Source organism: Petaurus breviceps, unplaced genomic scaffold (assembly GCF_028583685.1).
Source record: "Petaurus breviceps papuanus isolate PSGF00001 unplaced genomic scaffold, PetGlider_PUasm1.0 90769, whole genome shotgun sequence".
Classification (NCBI taxonomy): domain Eukaryota; kingdom Metazoa; phylum Chordata; class Mammalia; order Diprotodontia; family Petauridae; genus Petaurus; species Petaurus breviceps.
In genome coordinates this window covers 17,105,187-17,130,289 of record NW_027187341.1, presented here as the reverse complement: position 1 = coordinate 17,130,289, position 25,103 = coordinate 17,105,187, and the positions used below count along the sequence as shown (strand labels likewise).

The window sequence follows — 25,103 nt, the reverse complement described above, 5'->3', positions numbered from 1 at the left end:
TATATATATATATATATATATATATATATATATATATATATATATATTAGTGTTTTTATTGATAATCATGCAAGTAAAGTTTAGTAGAAAATCTTGATTTAATAGCATAATTCACCACATAAATCACTTAATTTTATTCAAACCCTTCATTCCCTCCCCCCACTGCTCATTGTTTTCAAAATAGATAAGGATGAAATGAATGTTAGATAAGAAGAGCCTTCCCCCAAATCCCTAACTTACAGTTACTATAACTTAATTGAGGCAGATGATAAAATTGTTTCTACCCTCTCAATTGATTCCACCATTAAGTATATTAAATTTTTGCTCTTAAGAATCAGATGAGGTATAATTTCTTATATTCCTTTTAATTAATTATCATTTGAATTATCTCCCTGATAACATCTACTTGTATATTCTTTGTGTTTCAGCTACTGACTGTCTACCTAACCTATGTTGAGAAGGCATATATCTATACATCTGTATCTGTATCTATTTCTACATATCCATCTTCTATAATTCCAGAACCCTGGAGTCCCTCATCCCTTTAAGGGACAAGGTGAGCTTAGTTAGGACTCTTCAAGTCACTGTTAATAGCACAGAAATACACATATGACTTACCAATTCTTTGGTTTCCTTCCTGTTTTCATTTCTGGCTGCTTGCTCATCTTACCCTAGCCCTAACTCTGAGCCCCACTCTTCCCACCCGTATTTGCTTATCCTGTCTACGCCCACATCTCTTGTGTCTCATCTCTCTTCTGACACTGGATTCTTAAGTTACAGACTCTCCTTTTCTTACAACTTGCTGCTTTGGAATTCCTTTCTTCTTTGAAATCTTCATTCAGGAGGGTAGGATGACACCCCATCCCAGGTATCAGGGTGCTTTGGTGAAGTGTTAAGTCCTTTATCTCCTGCTACCCATGGGCAAGCTATGAAACTAGTGCATTGCCTTCAGAATTGGTGGGTTCTACAATAGCTATGCCCTCTGTTCTCATCAGGCAAACTTGTTTAATGCTCTCTTCTGTAATTTATCAACTCCTGTTCCTCAACTTTCAGGCAGCACTTTGAATCCATGGAATCATACACTCTCTGTTCCAAAACTGCCTCTTTTCTGTTTTCTAGCACTCGGCATTCCATGTCCTGCTTTCATGGCCATAGTTTTCCCTCTGGCCTGTTATTTTCTACCTCTTTTCAGCCTCTGAGAATCCCTCTCTTCTTCCACATCCTACATTCTATGACAAGCCTCTATTCCCCATAGTTGTTAATATAAAGAGACTGTTTTTCATTTTGTCTTTGAATCTCATTTGCCTAATGCAATGTCTGGCATATGATATGTGCATGTTGGATTGGATTAGAATTAAGAGTTAATATCATGCCCATCCTATAGAATCATAGATTATAAGAAATGAAAAAACTTTAAAGAAGAGATCATGTAGTCTAGCCCCTTTGTTTACAAATGAGAAAACTGAGTCCAGAGAAGTTAAGGTCACATAAAGAGTCAAGTTTAGAATTCAGGTCCCCATGACTCCTGGCACAGTCCTCATTCACTAAGTTCTGTTCTTCATTTGATCTAGGTATAAATAATTGAGAGGGGTGACTTGGTTGTTATGATTATATCAGATGATATATTAATTTTTGTTATTAGGGTGTCATTTAATTTTCTAGTGCTAATGACTGGTTCCCACAGGGCCATTTATCCCCAGAATCACAGATTTCTAGAAGGAACCTTAGAAGCCACTTACTCATAACCACACCTGAAAGGTAATCTCTGCTGTCACATAGCTGTATTCCTAATTCATATTAGCTTTTTTGAGATGTCATATCATACTATTAATTCATATTGAGCTTGCAGTCCACTAAAACCCCCAGATCTTTTTCAGAACTACTACTGCTGAACTTGGTCTCCCAAGTACTGCTGTACTTGTGAAGTTGATTTTCTTAAATATAAAACATTACATTTGCCCCTCTTAAATATCATCTTATGAAATGTTTTGGCATATAACAATTTTGGGGGGTTTAATCCAGTGTGTTAGCTATCCTTCACAAATAAAACAGTTTATTTCCCATTTCTTGATCAGATTGGGCCTAATTCATATGATAATTTCATTTCTTTTTAAGGACTGAAAAACTCAGGACTATGGGGTCCTGTGGGAGCACAGGTATTTTAAATTATAACAGTTGTTGGCAAGATAACTACAACATGATGGTTCTTTATAACTTACTTTGTCCCATGTGAGACCTCATTATTAAATTTATGTGCTTTTTGGAGGGCAACTGGGATTAAGTACTTGCCCAAGGTCACACGGATAGTTTTTGTGTTAAGTGTCTGAGGCCGGATTTGAACTCAGGGCGTCCTGACTCCAGGGCCAGTGCTCTATTTGCCATGCCACCTAGCTGCTCCTGTGCTTTTCAATATTGGAGAGAATTGGGCAAATATTAATGTGAACCATATGATTTGTTGTTCATAAAATTGCCAAGTTTTTAAAAAGCAGCTATTCTATATCAATGAATATTTTAAAACATCTTTAAATGTCTTTCTGCATCCCTCCCCATTCGAAAACTATTCTAAACGACCATTGACTTGTTGATAACCACAACCTCTGCTTGGCTGTCTAATGTACATACAATGTTGTAGGGGGAAAGGACTTTAATGATCAATCATGTAGTCCAACATCTGATTTTACAGATGAGAAAAGTTGGCATGACTAACCCAAGATCATGGAACAGGTGGAGCTCTGACAAGAAGCCAAATCCCTAGATTTTCAGGCAAGTGACAGAAATACTTTATTTGGAGTTGGAAGGCCTTGGTTAAAAATCCAGCTCCCCTGGTTCATTAGCTGTGTGACATTGGCCAAGGTCACTGAGCCTCATTTTACTCATTCATAAAATGAGTGTTATAATAGTACTTACATCCAAATGTTTTTGTGAGGAAAGTGGACCAGGAACTCGGGTTTTTTCTGACTTTAAGGCCACTACTACCCCTCAGCCTCATTACAGTATACCACTACTAACTAATGCTTTAAAGATAGTGTAATAAAGGAAGGTTCAATCTTTTAGAGGGAAGGAACAGAGAAAGGGAGAGGAGGGAAGAGGTCTTTATGATATAAAGACAAAAAGCATCAATACAAAAGTATTTTAAAAATAGACTTAGGTGGTAATACCATTTCTAGCAATAGAGATGACTATAATAGTTAAGAGGTAAAAGAAGGCCTTACTTCTTTATAAAATGCCAAAAATCAATCAGAAAGAAATATAATTGTATCCTGTAAAGCATGTGTTTGTGGATAAATGCACAGTGATATCCATCAAAGTGCTGGTCATCTGTGATAACCATGAGAACTGTAGCAGTGTTTCTAAAACCAATTATATTTTTCCATGGCCAGATAGAATAGATTTGAAGAGGAGTTCTGGGTCTGGTGAGGGTTAAAAAGCCATCCTTGTAATTTAATTCATTCTTTTAAATCATGGAAAGCCTCCTCAGGATCTAAAAGAAAAAAGTTAAAAAGAATAAATATAGAAGAAAGAGTTCAAGGCCTTCCTTTAATTTATTTGGCATGCCAACAAATAGCTGAATGGATAGGTTTCATATTCACAGATAAATGAATGAATTTCTGAACTAAAATTATCTTACCTTTTAGGAAATCATGATACTATTAGGCAATAGGGATAGACCAAGGCTTAAAAGTCTTTGCATCATCTATTGGAATCTAAGAAAGAGAAGATGTAGCATCATTTATTAATACGATAGTGCTATTACATGAACAACAACTCACCATGAAAAGAATGTCCATATATCTTTAAGTTTAAAAAAATTTACATGAGATAACCTTAGACCTTGGGAGACGGGCAGATCAACTAAGAGATCAATTCTTTCTGTGCTTATCATAAAAGGCCAGGTGCTTGGCTCTGGTTGAGTCCTTCTTCCAGTCATTGCAGTTGACTTTTATGTAGGTGATGTGATGCTCTAAGGAGGTCAGCTTGCCTCTCTGAGAGGTATGTAGGTTGTAGTAGAAACCATTAAATGAATATAACTCTACAGTTCCTATGGTGAGCTGCTGGAGTGGTACCATCAGTGTTTGATAAGAGTGGAGGTACTGGGGCAAAATGTGGAGATAGCTTTCGTGGTGGCTATTGGCATTGACTTTGTGGGAAACTGTCCATTTTCATGGTAACACCAGGTATCTTTTTCCCCAGGATAGTGGTGGGTACCATAGTGTAGTGAATTGAGTTCTGGACTTAGAGACCCTTTTAGATCCTGTCTCTGACATTTATTAGTTATGAGACCATGGGCAAGTCACATAATCCCTATAAGCCTTGATTTTATTTTATTTTTTGGAAGGGCAATTGGGGTTTAGTGACTTGCCCAAGGTCACATGGCTAGCAAGTGTTAAGGTCAGATTTGAACTCAAGTCCTCCTGACTCCAGGGCCAGTGCTGTATTCACTGTGCCACCTAGCCACCCCTTAAGCCTTGATTTTATTATCTGGAAAATAAAGATAATAAAAATTGTAGTGCTTGCTTCATGAGGGTTGTTGGGAAGTTCAAATGAAATAATTGATGTAAAGTGCCTTTAGTCTCTAAAACACCATATAAATGTCAGTTCTTTTAATTTTAAAATTTCAGTATCAGTGAGTTAGGAATTGTGTGGAACATTTATCCATATTGTCCTAAGATCCTTGTTGCTGTCATTCTCCCTTCTTTCCCAAGAAGTGGAGAACCTGGCCTCATAACTGACCTCAGATACTTGGTAGCTATGTGACCCTGGGCAAGTCACTTTAGCCTTTTTGCCTCAGTTTCCTCATCTGTAAAATTAACTGGAGAAGGAAATGGCCAACCATTTTATTATCTTTGCCAAGAAAACCCTAAAAGGGGTCATGAAGAGTCAGACAAGATTTAACAACAACAAAAATGGTGGGGTGGTGTCTAGGGAAGGGTGTTTTGGTCTGAGAAGTCAAAGGGATAGTAAATGAACAGTAGGGAAGTGTGTTGATACACCCTTTCCAGAGGATGCACGAAATAGGTACAATGGTGAGACTAGGGTACAAATGAGGTCACTCAGTCCCAGGGAATTCAGAGTTTGTTTTTATTCTTCCAGGTCATAGTATGTGCAGGGGAAGTTTGGAGGTGTGAATGGGTCAAGAAGTACCCATTGACATCTTCTATCAGGAAAATGGAAATTAAAATTCTTTATCTTAACCAATGGATTCAAGAGGGTATTCACACCTATCTGCACATTCCTTCCTACATATTCAAAGACTTATATCTCAGTCATTTAACTTCATCAAGTTGATCAGGTCTATAGGATTCACCCTCTGCACTATGTTGTTGTTTAGTACTGGCCAACTCTTTGTGAGCCTTTTTGGGGCAAAGATACTAGAGAGGTTTGCCAATTCCTTCTCCAGTTCATTTTTTTTTCTCTTTGGAGGGCAATTGGGGTTAAGTAACTTGCCCAAGGTCACTCGGCTAGTTTTTTTGTGTTAAGTGTCTGGGGCTGGATCCGAACTCAGGTCCTCCTGACTCTGGGGCTGGCACTCTAATCACTGTGCCACCTAACCACCCCTAACAGATGAGGAAACTGAGGCAAACAAGATTAAGTGATTTGTCCAGGTCCCACAGCTAGTAAGTATCTGAGGCCAGATTTTGAACTCATGAAGATGAATCTTTCTGATTCCAGCCCCAGCACTCTGTGCACTATGGCTCCACCTAGCTGCCCCTCTCTACACGAGTGGGATCAAACTCAAATGGAAAGAGGGGGTGGGGAGAGGTGAGGGGGGAGGAAGAGGTGGTGGCATTAAACCTTACATAAGGATCCCTGCTGGTGTATATTGACATAGAAAACCACACATTAACATTAACGATGTTCGGTTGTATTTCTGTTTTTTAAAAATATTTCTCAATTACATTTTAATCTGGTTCAGCTGTACTAGGAAGTGTTACAAAATTTTATACCTCTGTTCTACACATTCTAATCTCTCAACTGCTCTCTCACTACCTCATGACAATCTTTTTATTCATCCTTATTTGACTCTACATCATACTCCCTTTTACTTTTGTGGTGAGAGGAGATGTAGATGGGGAAAGGGGAAAAAAAATAATTTATTAAGCATCTACTATGTGCCAAGCACTGTACTGAGCTCTTTACAAATATTAGTGCATGCCATTTCAACATATCTCCTTGGGAAGAGGAGAAAAGCTGCACCCCTACTTTCTTCAATGAGTTCAGTGTCTGGCTCCCTGTCCTCTTCTTCCCAACTCCTACTCTCATACTAGGGGATTTCAGCTATCAATTAAAGCCCCCTGACCTCAGAGTTTTTCAATTTAACTGATTTCCCATGACCTATTCCTCTACCACACACAAAGATAGTAATATCTTGATCTTTCTGTCACCCACAAATGCTCCATTTACATGTTCATGAACTCTGAAATTTGCTTATCTGACAATCTATTGACATCTACCTCTTCCACCTTGAAACCTAAACCTCATTCTTTGTCCACACGGTGACCTCCAGTCCTTTGCTCCCTCTGTTCTCTTCCAGGTCATCACCCTCGTACTAGCCACACTCTCCTCCATTCCCCATACTGATTGTATGGTGAACCAGTTCAGCTCAACACTGTCCTCTTCTCTGGAGTCCCTTGCTCTCCTTTCCTATTGCCAGATTTACCCTGCCAAGTGTTAATGTTAGATACTCCCAACATATGCTGCCTTCACTCCTAAACACATACTGATGAACATAGAGAAAATAATGAAACCATGCTGACTGGGTCTACTACAAATTTATGTCACTTTACTTCAACTGGGCCCTCACTGCTGCTAGGCAGTCCTACTATATCTCCCTAATTAACTCACTATCCCACTCATCACTGACTCTTCCAGAGAGACATAGAAAGACTTGAACAAATTGATACAGAGTGAAGGAAGAAGAACCAGAAGAATAATTTATACTGTAAACAATATTATAAAAATGAACAATTTCAAAGACATAAACTGATGAAGAATGGAATGAGTGGACCAAGAGAACAATTTAGACAATAACAACAATGCTGTAAAAACAAATGACTTTGCAAGCTCTAAAAACTCTGATCAATGAATGATGATGATTCAAGCTTCCATAGGACCTATGATCAAGCCTCCTATCCAGCTCCTGACAGAGAGGCAATGGATTCAAGGTACAGAATGAAAAATATTTTTTGAACACAGACAACAAGGAAATTTATTCTGCTTGAGTATGCAAGGAGTAGGGGTGGGAGAGAGAGAAAATAGATTTCTATTAATAAAGACAAAATTTAATTTTAAAAAAGATAGCTCAAATCCTATCTTCTACCAGAGGCCTTTCCTTATCTAGGCTCCAGCCCACTTGCCCAATATTTCTTCTGAGATTACTCTGGACATATTATGCATATACATATAAGAACAAGGATCCTTCATAAATTTAACATATAAACTAGTTGTATAAGAACTATTTCCAGGGAAAAGAGTTGTGAAAAGCTTAAACTGAGTCTGGACTTGGGTGGTAGAGTTTGCATATTACATGTGTGATATAAAAAAATAATCATTTTTTGGGTGGTAAATTGGGGTTAGTATTTCTTAACTTGTTTTGATTGGAGCCCTCAGGGGCCATAATTTAATTGTTCATCCCTTTGGAATGTGAAGACTTAAAAAAAATACTCCTGAGACCTAATAAGCCAAACACCCATATTCAATTAGATATTCTAATTATGTTTCAAAATCCAGAGAGTGTCTAAACATGTCAATATATTATTCTTCATCTTCTCTAAGCACCCATAATGACTCACGTAATTTGAAGACCACAGGATTAGTGCATATCATATGATCCATATGTTCTGGATTGGGTTGTTGCGTCACTGTCCATCATCTGCTGTGGTCGGATTTCGCCAGACCATGTGTGAAGAAAAACGTGTGACCCTAACATGTGGCAGTTACAGGACAGTCCGTAAGACATGAACTGATACCTTTCAGGGCTGATAAAAGATCCCTCACAGCCAAGAACAGTTTAAGAGTGTGAGCTGCTGACACTGCTGAATGAGCTCTGATTGGATAGTGACGGTTTTTGATTTTGGAGCAGGCAATAAGACTTGAGTATCATGGCAAACCAGGCTATGTGCCATGTGTATTTGGTTTGGTTTATGGACCTAAAACAGGGTGCACTTAAGTTTTGCAGGACCTTTCCTTCAGATAGCAGCAAAAAATACACAAGGGATGGTCATTAAATGCTACCATTTCCCAAAGTTTTTGGATCCACACATAGAGAAGATATGGGTTTTGGGCATCAAGCTGCTCTGAAGCTGCAAACAGCCACAGTGACAGCAATGGTTGCATGTATCCAGTGCCTGGTACATAGTAGGTGCTTAATAAATGTTTGTTCATTGATATACTCTGATAAGTTGTTTGTTTTTTTCACTCCAATAAAAGGCTAGGATTAAGTTAGGAAGTTATGTTATATTTAAATCTTTTTGATTTGACAAGATTACATCAGGGAGAACTGAAGGGAACCAGAGAAGAGACAGTATTAAGATCTGATCAGGGTGAAACTAACAGCTCCATTCATGAGAGGGGAAACTAACAGCTCCATTCATGAGAGGGGAAGGAAACAAGCATTTATTAAATGCCTACTATGTGCCAGGCACTGTGTTAAGTTCATTACAAATATTATGTTAATAAACAAGAGATAGAGAACAGAATGAGATATAAAATGGATAATTTTGATTATAATTAAAAAGGGTTTGTACAAATAAAACAAATGTAGCCAAGATCAGAAGGAAGGCAGAAAATTGAGAAAAAATGTTTATAGATAGTTTCATATTTCAAATATATAAAGAACTTTGTTAAATCTATTAGGATGTGAGTCATTCCCCCATTGATAAATGGTTGAAGGCTATGAACAGGCAGTTTTCCAAGGAAGAAATAAAAATTTGTAGTCATATGAAAAAATGCTCTAAATCATTATTGATTAGATAAATTCATATTAGAACAACCTTGAGACATCATTTTACACCTATAAGATTGGTGAAAATGGTTGAAGAGGAAAGCAACAAAGGTTGGAGGGGATGTTGAAAAATTGGGACACTAATTTACTGTTGGTGGAACTGTGAACTGAGCTAACCATTCTGGAGAGCAATCAGGAATTATACCCAAAGAGTTACTGAACTACCTGTACCCTTTGACCCAGCAATGCCACTATTTCCAAAGGTGATAAAGGAAAAAGACAAAGAACCTATATGGATTTTTAACCTCTCTTTGTCATGGCAAAAACTGGAAATTTCGGGGATGCCCATTATTTGGGGAATGGTGAAACAAATTATGGTATATGATCATGATGGAATACTGTTGTGCTACAAGATATAATAAACTCATTGATTTTAGAAAAACATGGAGAGACTTGCATGAAATAATGAAGAACAAAATGACTAGAACCAAGAGAATGTTGTATACAATAATAGCAATATTTTTTTTAGGAACAACTTTGAGTGACTAAGTCATTTTGACTAATAAATACCCAAATTAATTACAAAGAACATATGAAGGAAGATGCTATCTGCATCTGGAGAAAGAACTGATAAATAGAAGTATGTATAGAATAATTTTACATATATATGTATTTGTATATATACACACATATTTTTGTCTAATGGTAGCTACCTCTAGGCTGGGGTGGGGGGGAGGAAAGAAAAAAAAAGAAATTTACATGATAAGTTTATTATACATTTAAAAGGAATAGCAATTTGTACATAATAGATTTGCAGTTTCGTGTACAATAATCTTTTTTAAAGTTTGCTATGTTATGGAAATTTTGTTTCATTTCATAAAAATAAAATAAATAAATAAAAAACAAATAGTATGTCATCTGATCCTTACAGCAATCTTGGGAAGTATATGTTATTCTTATCTCCATTTTACAGTTGAGGTAACTGAAGCAGGCAGAAGTTAAGTGATTTTTCCAGGGTCACAAAGGTCATATTTGAACTCAGGTCTCCCTGACTCCTAGCCAGGCACTCTATTATGCCACCTAATGCTAGCACTTAAAATTGCTCCCTTCCCCTCTCACCAGTGGGAGCTGTTAGTTTAACCCTGATTTACCTTGCCTGGTGAGAATAAGTAGAATTCCAATCCATAGCTTCTTCTCTCCTCTGGCTTCCTCAAAGAGCTTTGTTGTAGAAGGTCCTGCTAATTTTAAACTCTGAATAGTAATTTTTTCCCTTCTATTTTTTCCTAGATTAGCTGGAGATAGTGGAAATCAACCTGCTATTTGAAGCATTGTTTTTATTATCTGTGTTTCTTATATATGATCTGGTTGTGTTAATAAGTCATGGCCATTAACAATGAATAATTCTATGACTTTAGAAGACTGTGATTGAGGAGGGTAGAGCTAACCCATGGGGGGAAAATGGGGGTCAAGCTAGAGGTGGTTAGTATTGCTGCTAAGTGAATCTCTTTAGTGTCATACCTGGCACCACTGACCATATACCTTTTTATGTTTATAAATTATGCACACAGTTCTTTTAATAGACTTTTACTTTTGTGGAGAAAGCAATTTAATGGGAAAGAATGTTAACATTTCTCAGTAATTCACATCAGTGGGAAACAGTATAATGCAGGATAATTTGGAGTCAGAGGAGCTGGGTTTGAATCCTGATCTGTAATTTAACTATCCATGTTACTTTGGACAAAACCCTTATCCTCTCTGGATCTGTTTCCTAATCTACTAAGTAAGATTAAATGACCTCTGAAGTCCTTTCCAATTTAATCTTTGATACTATAAAACCTAATAGTTTGTACTGTGAAGACATTGCCTAGGTACACAACAGGTAGTAGCTACATTCATTGGAGGCTTAGAGGGGAAGGAATATACAATCATGGCTCCTGTCTTGCAAATGCCATTGACCCAGCTCCTGTGATAACTGCCAGATAGTACACTCTCTGGGATACTTTCTTCAGTTGGTTATTGAATTTGGGCTTGGACACACCACAGTAAGTGGATTTTTAACTTCTAGAAAATAAGGAGCTGCTAGGTTTCTTTGTTGATATGTTTATTTTGGATTTATACTCCCACTTACCTGAGAAAGGATTTGAGGAAACATATAAGTAAGCAGTACTTGTTAAGAATAAAACCAGAACAAAGACCTACCAAAATGAACAGAGGACTGGATCTTACTAGGAATCATCTGAGATGAACTAATTACTATAGCTGGTCATTGAAGTTAGCTCTAAATTTCCTGGCAGCTAAGGCAAAAAGGGAAACAATTAGATTCCGTGGCTCTCTTTTCTAACAAAAGGAAGTAAACAAATTTGTCTGTGAAGACTTTTTTTTCTTTTTTTTTTTTGAGCACTAAATCAGCTTTGACATTTACTAGTGGTGTGACACAGAACCAGTTACTTAATTCTCTGAAGCTAAGTTTATTCTGTATAATGAGGTTTTATTTACTCGTCTGCCTCTAAGGATTATCGGGAAGAAAGTACTTTGTAAACTTGATAGCACTTTATAAGTGTGACATTATTTATTACATGCAAACTTATATAAAGAATGTTGATTAATGGTGGGCAGTGTCAACAAATCCCAGACTGTTACAGTTGGAAGGGACCTCAGAGCACAGCTTATCTAACTCTTACTGGAATAAAGACTCCTCAGAGTGATCACTCAGACTTTATAAAAAGGCTTAGAAAAAGTACCCATGACCTCTTGAGGCAACCCATTCCACTTTTGAACAGTTCTAATAATTAGACAATTTTTCCTTACATTGAGCCAAAATTATGTCTCTGTTACTTCCACCCATTGTTTCTAATTCTGCCCTCAGGAGCCAAGCAAAATAAATTTACACCAAATTTAATCCTTCTTCTGAGTGGCAGCCCTTCAGATACTAAAACACGGCTATGATGTGCCCTCTTAAGTGTTTTCTTCTTTGGGCTAACTATCCTGATTTTCTTTAACGTATTCTCCTATGGCCCATCTCATGCTTTTCACCTATTCTGGACATTATCTGCTTGCTCATTAATGTCCTTCCTAAAAGGTGACATCCAGAACTGAACATAATACTGAAAATGTGGTTTGGTTAGAGCAATATATACCAGAACTATCTTTGTGTAGTTTAAAATTGCCTGAGTTTTTTTGGCAACCAAATCACCCTATTGATTGATATTGAACTTGCAATCCACAGAGATAAACTATTTACTAGTATTGCCTCCCCTGTCTTGTATTGGTGAGGTTGATTTTTTTTTATCTCAAAAAAACGACTTTACATTTTATTATGTGATGTCATCAGTTCAGGGAATGCTTGGTGTGGAAACTCCTTAGAAAGGATTAGAAAAGTTTATAACTTAGAATCTTAGAGTTGCTTGGGCCACTGAAGCATTAAGTGACTCACACAGCTGGCAGGTGTCAGGGACAACTTGAACCCAAGTCTTCCTGACTCTTAAGGCCTATGCTCTACAACTCCATGTTACCTATTTTTCTATATTAATGTCGACTCACTACATGTAGCCCAATATTCTAGCCTACAATCTTTTTGGATCATGATTCTGCCAGTGTATTTAGTTATCTCTCTCAGTTCTGTGTCATCTGAAAATTTGATAAACAAGTCATTTATCCTTTTATCTAAGTCATGGATAAAAAAAGTTGAACAATCCAGAGCCAAGTCAGATCTCAGGAGGCACAATACTGGATATGTTCCATTCTTGAACCATTAATGTCTACAAATTGGGTCAAGTCATTCAACCAGTTGGAAATTCACCTATTTTGTCTGACCCACATCTTTGTCTTTTTCATAAGAATAAGATGAGAGACTTTTTTAAATGGTTTGCTAAAATCTAGACAAACTCTATAATATTTTCCTGATAAACTAGTCTGCTCTATCCATAAAGGAAATTAGGTTAGCCTGGCACAACCATGTTTTTGATGAAATGTCCTAGTTTTTTGTGATCACTACTTTCTTTTCTACATATTCACTAACTGCTCCTTTAGTAATATATAGAATCTTGCCAGTAATTGAATCAACCTTCAAAGCCTATAACTTACAGACTCATTTCTCTTTTCTTTTTCGGAAATTAGAGAAGACATTTGTCCCCCTCTCATCCTGAAATACCCCTTTCACAATCCACAATTATTTAAAGTTCTCTAATAGAAGCTGATCACATCTGCCAGCACTTTTTTTGTGTACAAGATCACCTGGGTCTGGTGACTTGAATTCATCAAGGACAGTTTCATGTTTTCCTCCTATTTCCTTACTTATCTTGAGTCTCAGCTCCTTTATAAACATTTTTTCCTTTTATTTTCCTTCTAAGATCACTCTTTGTGACAGAGAAAACAGTGGATGTAGATCTGAGTACAAGTCTTGTCATTTCCCCATGCTGAGTTTTCACCATCTCGTCCATTATGATCAGTGAGTGGTTCTGTCCTTCTTTTGGGTATTCCTCTATTTTTGATGTAACTAAACAACAACAGCAAAAACCAAACCCTTTCAATTAATCTAAGTCTTCAAATAAAGTGTTGTAAAAACTAGAGAGCACATTTCTTGCATCAGTTCCTTATAAGGGTGAGTGTATATCATGAAAACATAATTCAGTATCACATCATATAAAATGACAAAAATGAGGAATTCAGAGAACATGGTAAAGTTTGTAAAAACTGATATAGGACGATGAAAGCCGAACCAGAAAAACAGCATACATAATCCTGGTAGCTGTTGTCCACACACCCCCAGTGTATATCCTTCCTCAGTGAGTTGGCTACATGGCTCACAAGCTTTCTCCCCTCTCCAACTCTTGCCCTCATACTACTAGACTTTAGCGTACATACTGACTCTCCTTGAAACACCACGACCACTCAGTTCCTCAACCTACTTAGTTCTCACGATTTATACCTCTACACCACCTTGGCCACCATACACAAAGAGGGTCAAACCCTTGATCTTGCCATCACCCATAATTGTACCACCTCCTTTTCAAGAATTCCCAAATCCCCTTATTTGACCATAATTATTGACTTTTTACCTCTTCCTCTGCCTTCTGTCTACATTGTGATCTCCAACTCCTTGATGCCTCAGTTCTTTCCCAGGACATCTTCTTTGCACTACTGTCTCCTCTTTTTCCATCTTGACCCATTGGCGATACAACTCAACTCTACATTGTCCTTCCCTTAAATCCCTAGCCCCCTTTTTATTTCACCATTTGTGCCTTGCTAAGCCTCAGCCTTGGGTCTCCCACCATTTGTTGCCTTTGCTCCTACACATGCGCTCCTGAACAAAAGTGGAGAAAATCATGTAACCATTTTGACAGGACCCACTACAAATTTATATTACACATCTCACTGCTAATAGGATATACTACTATACCTCCCTTATCAATTCACTGTCATATTCTCCACAGTGGCTCTTCCAAGTCTTTTCATCTGTCTTCAAATCTCCCATGGCTTCCCATCTGCTTCCCCTCTTAGCTAAGAGATTTGCCACAAATTTTGTAGAAAAATTGAGGCTATTTGCCATGAAGTCCCTCTTCTACCCTCTCCTTATCTCACATCACTCATATGCCTTTTACCACTATCTTCTTCACCTCTGTCTCACATGATGAAGTGGCTTTACTCCTTACCAGTGATAGCCCCTCTACCTGCTCATAAGCACTCCCATTTCATCCCTTTTCCTACAACAAATTTATCCTTCTATCATCCCTGCATTTTTACTTATTTTCAATCTCTCACTATCTACTGGCTCCTTCCCTACTGCCTACAAACATGCCTATGTCTCCCCCATTCTGAAAATATCCTCATTCCATCTATCTTTCCCCTCTATCATCCTATCTTCTCTTCTGCCCTTTGTGGCTAAACTCCTTGAAGAGACTTTTAATAATAGGTACCTTCATTTTCTCTCTTCTCTGTCTCTTTTAACCCTTTATAATCTGGCTTCTGAATTTATCATTCCACTGAAACTGCTCTATTCAAAGTTGCCAATAATCTCTCACTCGACAAAACCAATGGCCTTTTCTCAATCCTCATTCTCCTTCACCTCTCTGCAGCCTTTGACTGTTGATTTCTCTTTCCTCTGATATTCTTCTCTCTCTCTGTCTCTCTCAGTTCTCCTTCTACCTCTCTGACTGCTTCTCATCTGTTTCTTTTCTGGATTTTCATCCAAATCATGCCCTCTTCTCTTTTTACTCTGTACTACCTCACTTGGTGATCTCATCAACCCCCATGGATTAAATTACCATCTCTATGCTGACAATTCTCAGATCTGCCTATCCTGTCCCAACTTCCCTGCTGACCTCTAATCTGGCATCTCTCACTGCCTTTCAGACATCTTGAACTGAATGATCAGTAGACATCCTAAACTCAACATGTCTAAAATGGAACTCATTTTTTTCCCTCTAAATCTTCCCTTTCTCACACTTTATTACTTTTGAGGGCAACAACATCTTTCCAGTCCCTCAGGCTTATAACATAGGTGTCAACCTTGATTCTTTACTATCTCTACCCCTCTTCCCTACTCCATAGCCAATGTATTTTGAAGACCTCTTGATTTCACCTTTTCAACATGCGTCAAATATGCCCCGTTCTCTCCTCTGACATTGCCCCCACTCTTATTCAGATCTTTATCACCTCACACCTGGATTATTGCAATAGCCTGTTAGCAGGTCTGCTTGCTTCAAATCTCCCCATTCTCTATTCAGCCAACAAAAGGGTTTTCCTAAATTGCAGTCTGACCATGTCACTCCCTATATAAATAAATATATATGTATTTATATATAGATATATATAAGTAAATTATATATATCATATATAAATATATATAAATAAATTTCAGTGACTCCCTATGGACTCCAGGATCAAGTATAAAATGCTTTGTTTGGGATTCACAGCTCTTCAGAACGTAGCTCCTCCTGTCTTTCCAGTCTTCTTACACCTTGCTCCCCAAACACTCTTCAATCTAGTGACTCTAGCCTCCTGGCTGTTACACTTAACAAGACACTCCATCTCTCAGCTCTGGGCATTTTTCTCTGGCTCTCTCCCATGCCTGGAATACCTTTCCTTCTTCATCTCCTCTTTCTAGCTTCCTTGTCTTCCTTTAAGTCCCAACTAAAATCCCACCTTTTACAGGAAGCCTTTTCCTACTGCAGTTAGCTCTTCCACATCTCAACTTCCCCCATCAAAGTTTCAATACATTGTGGGTTGGTATGAAAAATTAAATGGGGAATTTTTTAGGAGTTTTGTGAAAACTGCAGATGATCCTTGAAGGCCAGCAGATGACAGAAAAAGTTTGTAAATTCAGAAATGCATAAAATATGTATATAGCATTGTATAATATCAACCCAAATTTTACAATAAGATACTGTAAACATCCCATAAAAGAAAATGAAAAATTCAGTACTGGTACAAAAAGAAGATCAAAAAATTTTATGCAGATTTTTCAGATCGCAGGGTACCACACCCTTAACCCCTGTAATGTGGAAGGGATGATTGTACTCTTAATTCCAGTATCTTCCCTCAGTTGATTATTTCCAACGTATCCTACATATAGCTTGCTCGTACATATCTGTTTGTTGCCTCTCTCATTGTATTCCCAGTGTTTAGCACAATACCTGGTACATAGTAGGTGCTTAATAAATGTTTATTGACTGATTGACATAATGAATGCAGTAATTCAAATAAGAACACTAAAAGGAAGATGAATTCAGATTAAATATATTAATCAATTTTGGTAACAGAGAACAGATGATTAAACACTCTTCTCATTGGGGTTAGGGGAAAATAAGAGTGCTGGAATTCTGCATATGCGGTCAGGAGCCATCATTGGTTGGTTGGTTTTACCTAATTGTTTGGTACAGGGGAGTTATCATTGTTGAGGAGGGAGTATATCAAGAAATTAGTTTGATCCAAAAAATAAATAAATAAGAGGGATCAATAAAACGCTTAAAAAATTTAATTGTCAAGACATTTCTTCAGGAATCTAGGTCTAGGACTCTAGGTAATATCCTTTAGGTCCTTTGGTTCTTGATCTAACTTAATAGAAGGGTAGAATCTGGATATTCTTGAACAATAGGTAATTAATGCATATCTTCAACTCTCCTAAACTCCAGATTCTTGAGTGAGCCTTTGGCTGTTACTAACTCACATTTTACTCATGACTGAATTAGCTAACAATCTGGAGTGCAGATTATCTATATTGTTTGTAAAAGTGAAAACCACAGACTTTAAACGGCAGATGTGAAGGAGATAAAGCTATCATTCAACTGTGAAAGTTTAAGAGCCTGATTTATTTTCTCACCCACAAGGATGGCCAACTGATTTCATCATAGAGGTTAACAACAGGGTTATATGCAGGGGAAGGCTAATTTTTTCCTTAAAAAAAAAAAAGAACTCTGAATCTTAAGCTTTTGTGTATATACTTGGGAAAGTCCCTGGAGTTCTATGCTATTTATTACAGGGGAGAGTTGGTTATAGCATGAAATAATTTTAGGGAAGGTTCTACTATCAAATCCCTTCATCCATAAAAGAACCTGTAGACCATATGATTCTATGTGGCCTTAGGAAAGTGACTTCACCTCTCTAGTCCTCAAACAGATGACTTTCCTTGTCCATCAAATGGAAGGGTTCTCCCCTGTATTGTAAAATATTCATAACAGCACTTTTTGTGGTAGCAAAGAACGAGAAATAAAATGGACACCCATTGTGTGTGGAGTGGTTGAACAGACTGTAGTAGATAAATGTAATGGAATAGTAAAGTACAGCAAGAATGATGATTATGAGAAGGTGGGAAAAACATGAAAGGACTTGCATAAACGGATGCAGAATGAATTAAGCAAGATGAGAACATTATACACAATTACTACAACAGTGCAAATGAAAAGAATACTCAAAGGAAGCTGAACCTTGATTAATTGTCATGCTCAATTTTGACCCCAGGGACAGACAACCAAACCTACTTCTTCCTCCTGTGGTGGAGAGTGTTGCATGTACTGTCAGACACGGTTTACAGAGTCCATGATTAGTTGGTTGGTTTTGTTTAACTGTTTTAATTTGTTAAAAGGAAGAATTTAATGCAGGGGTGGAGGTGGGGATAAATTGTATCCAGGAATGATGGTAATATTAAAAAAAACCTATCAGGGCGTCTAGGTGGCACAGTGAATAGAGCACTGGCCCTAAAGTCAGGAGGACTTGAGTTCAAATCCAGCCTCAGACACTTAACACAAAACTAGCCATGTGACCTTGGGCAAGTCACTTAACCCCAATTGCCCTCCCCCCAAAAAAACCTTTCAATTCTTTTTAAACAGGAGGGTTGGACTAGACTATTTCTAAGGATCCTTTTAGTTCTAACATCCTAGAATCTCTCTTCTGTACCTGCTAGGGTGAGTAAGATAAATTGACTTTTTTTAGATGGAGTTAAGATTATCCTCTTAAATGCTGGGAAATGCATATAAAACATGATAATTTTAGTTTCAGTGAGATAGATGTTGAGCTGTTCCTTCTGACAGCAACTAACTAGTCAACAAGTCCAAGTGAGTGCTAAGGCAGCTCCCAGAGATAATGTCAGAATTAAGAATCTGAACTTATATACTTTTTATGCACTTGTCACATTCTGATTTATAATACGTTTATTTATGTACATGTTATATTTCTTGCTGCTACAGTATAGGATCCTTGAGGGCAGCAACCCATATTTTACATATGTATATTTCACACACACACACATATATATATTTTATACACACACACACACACGGATCTTCCCTAGTACCAAGTACATAAAATAGGTGCTCATTAAATACTTTTTGAGAAAACAAATAAGTTTTATCTTCTCTATTAGGATATGAAACACATTTCACCTAGTAGTGGTACCAAGTTGGTTGAGATATATATTGAGAAGATGGGAGGCTAGGGCATAGTCCTGTGTGACACCATTCAAGATCGGGATTCCATCTGTCATGAGACCATTCCTCCCAACTCTGAGTTTCTTAACAGTCCAGTGTTGTGGTCTGTATAGTAGTTATATAGTTTGGTATACAGATAGTTCTTGTCTGTTCAGTCCAAGTCTTATGCCAGATTGTTAGATTCTGTGGATAACATGTAATGATCTTAACTAAGTTCTCAGTCACTTCACTTAGTCAACATGCCTCACTCTCCTCCAGAGTCATCAATGTCTAGTGGCAAAACAAAGTCAAGACAACATACAAGATATAGAAAAGATGGAAGATATTCTTAGAAGAAGAGGCACTAGCAGCTAAGGTGACTGGAAAAGGTCTCTTATAGGAACTGGGATTTGAGCTTAACCTCAGAAGCCAGGGATTTTAAGAGGCAGAGATGAGAAGGAAGGAAATTCTAGGCATGGAAAAAAGCCAAAGGCATGGAGATGGGAGATGAAGAATGATGTGTGAGGAAGAGCAAATAAGCAGGCATGGCTGGAGAAAGTAGGTAGGTAATGCATGGAGAAGATGAATATGCTAAAGATTGAAAGGACAGTAAGCGGTCAGGTTGTGAAGAGATTTAAATGACAAGCAAGAATTTCTATCTGATCTTGGAGGTAATAGGAAACTATTGAAGTTCATTGAATAAGGGGAGATAGGGTAGAGGTAGGGGAGAAATATTCTTAGATTTATGCATTGGGAAAACCACTTTGTTAGCTTTGAGGGGGATGGATTGGAATGGGGAGAGATTTGAGGCAAAGAGAACAGTTAGAAGGCTTTTGCAATAGTTCAGGCAAGATTAGGACTTGAAGGAGGATGGTGGCTGTGTGAGTAGAGAGAAGGAAAATGTTCAAGAGATGTTGCAGAGCTAAAGAAATCACAAGATTGGGGGTGGCTAGGTGGCACAATGCATCAGCCCTGGAATCAGGAGTATCTGAGTTTAGATCTGGTTTCAGACACTTAACACTTACTAGCCATGTGACCTTGGGCAAGTCACTTACCCCCAATTGCCCTGCCTTCCCCCCTCCAAAAAAAAAAAAGATTGGCTGCTGATTGGATATGTGGGGTGAGGAAGATTAAGGAATTGAGCATAACTCTGAAGCAGTGAATTTTGGTAATCAGATGACTATGCTTCAATCCTGTCTGCTCCCCATACCATATATTAATTTAGAAAATTGAATCCTGCTGTTTGTTGAAAAGATAGTAGGCAAAGAGTTTTGACAAAATGTTCAACATACTGATCAGTGCATAATATAGGAGGAGATAAAGAATTTTCCTTGTCTAATATGGGATACACCACAATTTGGTTCTGCTTTTAGGGAACTCTAACTTTGGAGGTAATTAGGATTAAATGATTTGCCAAAGATTGAGACATATAAACTAAGCAATTCTGATAATGAGATCTCCCAGGGAACTTTAAAATTTTTAAGTATTTTATCATAAACATTTAGGTATGGCTACTTTATTCTGGCAGGGAAACTCAACTGTAATCTACAAAATATGGAAAGACTATCGCAAGAAATTATTCAGGAAAACTTTTCAGAGTGATCAAAAAGAGATGACAATGTCTAAATAGAAGGAACTCACAGGACCCTAACATGGAAACACTGAAAATTCAAGTCTTCTAAATACAATATAGTCAAGACATCCCCCTTGTGATGTCATTGATCCTCTTTGAGAAAGAAGAATGAACAGCAACAAGAAGTCCCAACAAATCTACAAGTAATAAATCTAGCAAACTTTACAAAAACAGCCATGATATATATATATATATATATATATATATATATATATATACACCAAGAGACATCAATGAAGATTATAGTAGATTTCTTAAGGAAGATTATAAATGATTGGAGAAATAAAAATATAACCTATAACATTAAGAAGTATTAGCACCAAACCTATACTTATCTCTGCAGCAAAGTTTAGCTTGCCACATGAAAACAAGAGGAGGTCATTTGTGAAATGTTAAGACTTACTCATAGAGAACCATTTGCATTTCAAAAGAATTTTGAAGACAGGCCTTCTAGCCCCAAAGATAAATACTTGAAATGATTCACACTTTTCAAATCAAAGCACTTAATAACTAGTTAAATACAAAAACTTTCAAGATATTATATTGCCTAAATCACTAAAAATTTTGAAAACATTTATGATAAAGCTTTTTTTTTAATAATCAGGAAGGCAAGAATTAAAGAAATCTATGTAGTTAGTAGTATAATGCATAGGAATTTAGTTTCAGTTTAATAGTAATAATATTAGAATGAGAAATATAATAATGTAGAATGGTAGAACAAAAATATTACTAAATAATAGCAATGCTAATTGCTTTACCACCTTAAATAAAAGAAAAAAAATTACATAATGAATTAAAAGGCAAAAGCCAACGTGTTATTAACATGAAACATTTCCTGAAAACATACTTACAGAAAACATTTAACCCTTTGAATTTAGATAGCTTTAGAACTAAGGTGGTTTGGGGTGGTTAGGTGGTGTAGTGAATAGAGCACTGGCCCTGGAGTCAAGAGGACCTGAGTTCAAATCTGACCTCAGACACTTAACACAAAAACTAGCAGTGTGACCTTGGGCAAGTCACTTAATCCCAATTGCCCTCCAAAAAGAAAAAAAAGAATTAAGGTAGTTTAATCTAGTAGCAGAAGGTCAGCTTTGGAGTTAGGAAGAGCTAAGTTTAAGTCCTGACTCTGACATGTACTGTCTGCCTGATGCTGGACAAGTCATTTAATCTCTCAGTGACTCTGCATCACAAAGAAGATCCAGGCAAATATAAAAAAGCAGAACTTCTATATACTACATTTGAGTCATAATGAAATAAAATTAGTTGTAGTCACTCAACCTATCTTAGTTTCAGCATTCTTATTAGTAAAATGGGAATAATAATAGTCCTTACTTCACAGGGTTTGCTGAGAACATCAAATGAGATGAAGGTATATAAAATGTTTTGAAGGCTTAAAGCAAGTTATTTTTATTGTGGTAAACAAAAATACAATGAATGAAAGGTGAGTAAATTCACATAGAAACCAAAAAGTGATGTACTAAGTAACACATGAAGGAGAGAGGAAATTATAAAAGTAATAGAATATTAAAGACAATGATTCTGTATTTTAAATTCTACAGTACACAGCCAAAAGAATACTTAGAGGCAAATTCATGGTGCTAAATGCCTGTATTAATAAGAAAGAGGAATTTAGCAAAGGAAATTTGCACTGGAATTAAGGGATGCTAAAAACAGATTGGGGAAATAATGATTCATAGTGTTGAATGCCAATATTAATAAGAAAGAGAATCTTAGCAAGATAAGTTTGCCCTGGAATGAAAAGATACTAAAAATAAATTGTGGAAATAATGGTAGAAAAGGAACAAAACCCTACACCAACAGAAAGCAGAGATAAATAACCCAAATGCCGAAATTAATATAATGGAAGATGAGAAAACCAATTGAAATGACGTAGGAGCTGACTTGAAAAGGCCTACAGAACTGATAAACAGTTAGCAAATGTAATCTTTAAAAAATGAAAGCCCAAGTGAAGTTTTGAGATGAGAAAGGGAAGGTCACAATGAAGACAAAAGAAGGGATGATTATTTACAAAAAAGATTAAATGCCAATTTTATATTTTGAGGCAGGTAGGTAAATAGAGCGCTGGGTCAAAAGTCAGGAAGACCTGTGTGTAAACCCAGCCTCAGACACTTACTATCTGTGTGACCCTGGGCAAGTCACTTAACCCTGTTTGCCTCAGTTTCCTCAGCTGTTAAGTGGGCATAATGATAGCATCTTACCTACTAGAGTAGTTATGGGACCAAATGAAATAATATTTGTAAAAAAAAAAAAAGAATATTTGTAAAGCACTTAGCACAGTTCCTGGTATGTAGTAGACATTTAATAAATGCTTGTTCTCTCCCTTCATCCTTCTCATAATAAATCAGTAAGCAGATCAATATAAAAAAGGTAAACCAGATAGGCCATTAGAAGGTTCCCCTGCACAAAGGTGATCAGATAGATTTGCAAATAAATTCTACCAAACTTTTAAAGACCAAATCATTCCTATATGATAGATTTTTTTTTTAAACAAAGAAAAATGTTGAACCAACTAGTTTCTTCTATGCAGGAAATAGTATTTTGATTTCTAAAATTGGTGGGATGAGGTAGATAAAAAATTACAGGCCAATATTATTAATGAATATCAATGAAAAATCTTTAAACGAAATATTGATAAATAAAATGTACTTTAAAAACATACATTATGATCAGGTAGGATTTATAACTGTAAAGTAAGGATGCTTTAATATCAGGAAACCAATCAATATATATAAAAAATAAATATTACATAATTATGTTATGAGATGTTAATAGGGCTTTAGATAAAATGCAGCAGTCATTTATATTAAAAACACTAGGATAGGGGCAGCTAGGTAGAACAGTGGATAGAGCACTGGCCCAAAGTCAGGACGACTTGAGTTCAAATCCAGCCTCAGACATTTACTAGCTGTGTGACCCTGGACAAGTAACAACCCTGATTGCCTAAAAAAACCCCAACCCTATAGGAATGGAAAGGTTTTTCCTTAATATGATAAAAATCTATTTGAAATCATGAGCTAATATCATACATAATGGAGAGATGATAGAAGCACTCCCATTGGGGGCGGCTAGATGGCACAGTGAATAGAGTACTGGCCCTGTCAGGAGGACCTGAGTTCAAATTGGGCTTCAGACACTTAACACAAAAAAATAGCCATGTGACCCTTGGGTAAGTCACTTAACCCCCAATTGCCCTACCTTCCTCCTCAAAAAAAAAAAAATCCACTTCTATGAAAAAGGGGTAATGAGGCATGCTCATCTACCTTATATTTTGATACTTTTATTTGATACCTTAAAATCTTAGTAATAAGGCATAAAAATAACAAATTATAGAGCTAAGCATTAGTATTGAAAAAGTTTAAAATTTGGAGGATAAGAAAGCAAATGACATATCATTAAGGAGAACCTAATATATAGGTAGTAAACATCGGAGATGAGATTTGAACCCAGATCTTCTTAAGCCAGATTCAAAGCTCTATCGACTTTACCATGCTGTTCTTGTATAGAGCAGGTAACTTAGAGGGCAAACTTGTAGTGTCAGCTGAAATTAGAATGACCAGTCCACTCTTACTGTTTTTTAAGTTATTTCACTGGGTGGCTGGATGAAAACGGGTGTGATGTCTTGGGCACTGAATAATGAGTTTTCTAGTTGGGCTTTAGTTGGAATCTTGCCTCAGACAACTTAAGCCTGGGTGAATCATTTGCCTTCTCTCAGCCTTTTCTCTATAAAATAGCGGTGATGGTAGTCCTAGTACATACGGTAAAGTGTTGTTGTATGGATCCAATGAGACAATGTATGGAAAGCACTTGATCATCCTTAAAGTGCAGGAAAAATGCTAACTATTATCATTATGTTATTGTAACCAGACCTCTTATAAGTAGATGGTGTTAAAACAAGACAGAAAAGGTAGAAGTTCTGGATCTTTCCATTTGCAATCCCATCCTACTACAGCAGAGATTTTTTAGTCATTATGAAATTTAATCAAGAATATCTTCATTATGCCTCTATTTGTCTTAGGAAATGCTATGTAAATCAGGAAAAAAACCCAACATGTTTCTTATTTATGATAGGAAGTAGCAAAATAAAACCCCAATGTTAAGGAGGGGGAAGGATAATTCCATACCATCTCTGTGAACTTGTCTGCACAGGCCATTCGAATTCGTTCTGGAGTTGCTGGGCTGTTCAGCACGAAGTCTTCCATTAAGCCCCTTTCTTTGCGAGCTGCTGTCACTGCATCACTTATAGCAAAGAACACAGAACATCCCAAGAACATACCTGACTCACCTAGGCCCTGTATGAAAGTAGACATTTCTTTATAATTAAGTTTTTATTTTTATAATTAAATTTCTTTTTTTTTTTAATCAGAAAGTCCAGTTTTATTAAATAACCCTCTGTCTTCTCCCTTCCATAAAAAGCCTTGGCCATTACCTTATAATTAAATTTCTTTTTAAAAATTTCTTTACAATTAATTTTTTTTAGTTTTCAACATTCACTTCCTCTCTCCCTCCCCCCTCCCCAAGATGGCATGCAATCTGGCCCTACATATACATTTTTATTAAACATATTTTCATATTAGTCATGTTATAGAGAAGAATTAGAATGAATGGG

At 36.8% G+C, this 25,103-nt stretch overlaps 1 protein-coding gene across 1 annotated transcript in view; it reads right to left on the bottom strand.

Moving 5' to 3' along the window:
* Positions 1-2,664: 2,664 nt before the first annotated feature.
* Positions 2,665-25,103, bottom strand: part of LOC138146721 (aldehyde oxidase 2-like) — a 133,295-nt gene continuing 110,856 nt past the window's right edge. The window contains exons 34-36 of the mRNA XM_069068822.1: positions 24,619-24,786; positions 3,629-3,704; positions 2,665-3,481 (exon numbers count right to left, since the gene is read on the bottom strand). Coding sequence (XP_068924923.1) covers positions 3,651-3,704; positions 24,619-24,786 — 222 coding nt within the window. The 3' untranslated portion in view covers positions 2,665-3,481; positions 3,629-3,650. The remainder of the gene's footprint in view (positions 3,482-3,628; positions 3,705-24,618; positions 24,787-25,103) is intronic.